Source organism: Lipotes vexillifer, unplaced genomic scaffold, assembly GCF_000442215.2.
Source record: "Lipotes vexillifer unplaced genomic scaffold, Lipotes_vexillifer_v1.1 scaffold395, whole genome shotgun sequence".
NCBI classification, from domain to species: domain Eukaryota; kingdom Metazoa; phylum Chordata; class Mammalia; order Artiodactyla; family Lipotidae; genus Lipotes; species Lipotes vexillifer.
This window is the reverse complement of record NW_006797390.1, coordinates 2,788,248-2,792,736: the sequence shown is the minus strand read 5'-3', so window position 1 is coordinate 2,792,736 and position 4,489 is coordinate 2,788,248. Positions and strand designations below refer to the sequence as shown.

At 42.3% G+C, this 4,489-nt stretch overlaps 1 protein-coding gene across 1 annotated transcript in view; it reads left to right on the top strand.

Annotated features, from left to right (window-relative positions):
* Positions 1–582, top strand: part of C3AR1 (complement C3a receptor 1) — a 5,677-nt gene extending 5,095 nt beyond the window's left edge. Inside the window, exon 3 of the mRNA XM_007469368.1 lies at positions 1–582. This exon is cut by the window's left edge and continues 1 nt beyond it. Within this exon, the coding sequence (XP_007469430.1) occupies positions 1–582 (582 nt within the window).
* Positions 583–4,489: the final 3,907 nt, after the last annotated feature.

The window sequence follows — 4,489 nt, the reverse complement described above, 5'->3', positions numbered from 1 at the left end:
CCTGCTGATTTAGACCTTTTCTCTAGTGCCTCCGGCAACTCCTCATACACATTGGAGCTATTGGAAGATTTCCAGGATGATGATTTAGGCCAATTTGCATACGGCCATCAAGTGCCAACACCCCAGGTAGCAATAACTATCACTAGGCTAGTGCTGGGTTTCCTGTTACCCTTTATCCTCATGGTGGCCTGTTACAGCCTCATTATCTTCCGAATGCACTGGAGCCGCTTCACCAAGTCTCGGAGCAAAACCTTGAGAGTGGCTATGGTGGTGGTGGCTGTCTTCCTCGTCTGCTGGGCTCCGTACCACATTGTTGGAACCCTCTTACTGTTTATTGACCCAGAAACTCCCTTTGGGGAAGCTCTGTTGTCCTGGGACCATGTGTCTCTTGCTTTAGCATCTGCCAATAGTTGCTTCAATCCCTTCCTCTATGCCCTTCTGGGGAAAGATTTTAGGAAAAAAGCAAGACAGTCCATGCAGGGAATTCTGGAGGCAGCTTTCAGTGAGGACTTGATGCACTCTACCAGCTGCCCCCCAAACAAAGTCTCTTTGGAAAAACACAGTATCAGTACAGTTGTGTGAAAATATGGAGCAGTTGACCCAAGCAGAGGTTCTTAGGCATTCACCCAGCGCATCATATTTCTAAAAAGACGACAGAGATAGGGAGCAGGGGATTTCAGAAACTGTCAGAGAATCAATCCAGAGGGTCTTAAATTGTGGTCCCAGACTAGTGGCATCGGTATCACCTGGAAAGTTGTTAGAAATACAAACTCTCCAGCCCCACCAGAGACTTGCTGAATCAGTCTCTGGGGGTGGGGCTCAGACAGTGTTTTCACAAGCTCCCTTGTTTCGGATGAATGCTAAAATTGGGAAGCATTGTAAAAATTAGTCTATTTCTATCTTAAACAAAGCCACGTGAAATAAATGCGAAGGCAGTCTCCTTTAAAATATTTCCATCATTAAATTTCTTTCTAATTTCCTTCCAGATTCAAGTTAAAACCATTTCTTCTAGTCCTACCTGAGTGAAAGGTGATCGTTTATTCTATGGCTTTGTAGTGGTGATGGTGGTGGTGATAGTTTTAAATGAAAAAAAAAAAAAAAGGTGCAAAAAGAAAGTCTATAAAAACAAGGAGTTATGTGTCTGAGTCTGGAGCAGAGTACAATGCCAGATGCCTGCAACTTGGAATACTCCTGGATACAGGACTTAGGAATTCTGAGTTTCCATTATTACAGCTAAATAAGCATCTATTGTGTAAAGACAGACTACTTAGGCATCTAAAGACTTTCTCATGAAATAGTATGTAAGCCACAGTTCGGGGAGTTCTCTTCCCTCTGTTTACTCGATCTGCCTATTGATAGAATCATCTATCTTTCATTCCTTTTCTTAAGCTCCTTAATTCCCTTATTCCTCCCCTGCCTCTAAATCTTCTTCCAGACTTTATGCCTCTAATAACCAAGAGTTTCATAAGATGCAAATTACTCCCCTCCTCTAGCTCCACATTGGTACTTTCCAAGAAACTCATTTCAAATGAAAGGAGAAAGACGGTAGAGGATAGGGCAGCTATTCTTGAATTCACTGCAATATAACTGAGTACCCTCTGGGCACGTTATCCAACTTTAAAAGAAAACATGACTGTAGGTGTATATCTTTCATGCCAAAATTACCAGATATATCTTCGGTTTTTTTTTTAAATTAATCTTTATCTTTACCAAAGTAATACATGCATATAACTTAAAGAGAACCTAAGGCTTATAATGAAATCTAACAGGTTTCCTGCGCCACTCTGCCCAGCCCCTCCTTCCTCCCACTCCCACTTCCCAGGGATAACCTTTGAAACGATTTTAGATGTTTCCTCTGATGTTCACCATGATATTTCTAAGTCATGACCTTATGCTGCTAGTTTTTGTAGACGTGATAAAATGACTTCTTGTTTTGAAAGATGACGATTTTTATCCCAACACATTCATATTTTTTGTTTATTCAGCATCCCAATATTCATTACCCAGCATCCTTTAATTTGTTCACGATCACACATTTTCTTCTACTTTGTCGACCCATTCCAACCCCCCTTCTCCTTTTTTTTCATTATTTTCAGAAAACATTATTAAACCCCCATCACCTTCTCATTTTTCTCTGTATGTAAAGTTTTATGTGTTAAACCTCTAAATTTTCAGGTTTTGTTTGTACTACAACATAGCCTCATCTGCGTACAGTGATTTAATCTGAAAAATAGAAAATGAGATGTCTTAGACTTTACAAGGCACTATCATTTGTTCAGTGGTTGAGGGGAGGGTCTGGACTACAAATAAGTTATAAAGTACTATGTGGAAAAATGTCAAATCACTAGGAATGCTTTCAGTTGTGCAGTAATGATATCTGACATGGTGTGAGATTTGCCATGCTACCTTCCAATTTCATCTGATCATATATTTGATGTGAATAAATGCTTTCTTTCTGAATGGTTGCTTGCAAGGCTGAGAGATTCATGGATCCTTTTAATTGTTTGACCCTCAGAATATAGCATAATCTCTAAACATACGGCAAATATAAATCTCATAGTGGGTAGCTGTAGGCTTGCTATAATGATGATTAGCTGGGCTTCTGGAAATCCCAACATTTCTCAAGGGACCCTGGGTATAAGTCCCTAACTTCTAGGGTTACTGTATAGGATACCAGGGTGAATGATTCTGGCATAGTTATAAAGATTCAATAGTTCAATAGTTGACATTCCTGGACTCCTTTTGAGAGTTCTATTTACCCTGGAAATGTATTCTGAAGAAATCCCTACCATTGGAATTCCCTCATTTCCAATGAAAGACTCTTGGCGAGTACCTGTAAGTGTTCACTGCAAGTCCCAGAGGGGGACCCAAGTCTTCCTCAAATTGTAGTATCTTTAATCTTTAAAATATCCCAGAATGCAAGCAAGATGGCTTAGCCCACACATCAAGCTGCGAGGGGGGACTGCCTCTCCCAACAATATTTCTCTATATTTAATAGCATTTGAAAAAAAGAATGTTAAAGGCATGCTTTTAATTCTTTTTTCCCATCAATCTTACCAAGAATGTCAGGGTCAACTAATCAAACCCAGTGAGGGGTGGTGAGGAGGGGCAACAGAAGACAAATGCTATCACATTTCTCTTTTCCTACCCTGGCAAAAACAAATTTAAGAGCAGCGCCAGGAAGATAAAACCATAAACATTCTTTTTTTTTTTTTATTAAGAAAGCATGCAAACAACAACAACTTGTGAGACCATACACCCCCCGCCCCAGCCTGCACCAATGCAAAGCATTATGGGTGGTATGAAGGACTCACCCAACCAGAAACGTGGGGGTTGAAGGGAGAAAGGCAGGGACGGGCGGATCAATACCAACGAACTGCGCCTTCCATCCCTCTCCTCCACCTTCTCCCTTACGTCCTCTTTTAGGCAGTGAGCTCCTGCAGTTTTGCACACATCACCCAAGACAACAACAATGACAAAACTTTCACGGCCAGCAACGCTGGACCAACAAGACAAAGGATTCTTTCCATTTCATGGAGGGTAGGGGAAACCGAGGCCCAAAGAGGGTCAGGTTTGTCCTGTGCCATTTAGCAAGGCTGGGTTTAGTGGAGAGGAGCTAAAATCCCAGAAGGCCTGACAGCCAATCTCCAGCCCTAGCCCCAGACTTCAGTTACTCTGGCTGCCTGCCAGAGTTCCTAATGACCCTCGTTTTCAGAAGACACAGATGAAATATAAACAAGAGACATTTACATGTCTGATTTAGTCTACCCTTGCAAATCCTGTAAGGATCTGGGTAGAAAAGGGGTTTAGAAAAGAGTGATGATTTTTCAAGGGGGAATCTTAGGGAGAACAGATGGGACGTTGTATGTAGGAGGCACCTTGACTGGAAGGGTAAGGAAGACACGCCTCAGATAAGGACAATGGGCAAAGGCGTGTCACCACCCTCAAGAGAAATTCTCCCTTCCCCAAGGGGAAATCTTACGGCACACTTCAACCCCACTAACTGCCCTCCGACACCATGGGGGATTCACACCACTCACACCCCTACTTCTTACAAAGAACTTCAAAGAAATAAAGTGCTGTTTAGTTAACTGCCCTTTCTTGCCCCCTGACTTCAGCCTCACTGGACGTCTTCAACAAACTCTCACACAGCATCCCTTACAAAGAGAGGAAGGGGCGGATGAGGGGGACAAGCAGGAGAGCGGAAAGCATGGGTAAATAAAAGGATATGAACACAAAGCAGAAATCACAGAGAGAGTGGCCTTGTCCATTCGGTACATTTTGTCCTGCAGCTTTGAGAAAGTGAACATTCAGCAAAATAAAAACGGAAGTAAAATTGTTCTTCCCTCTCAGAACTAAAATTCAATGATTAATATCAAATATACACTAAGTACTTTGCAGCAATAAATCATGGCCACTCCTTGTTAAAGGAGGTTAAGTTATCCCTGTAACCTTTCTCTGGGCAGCGGGCGGCGGCGGGGGGGGGGGG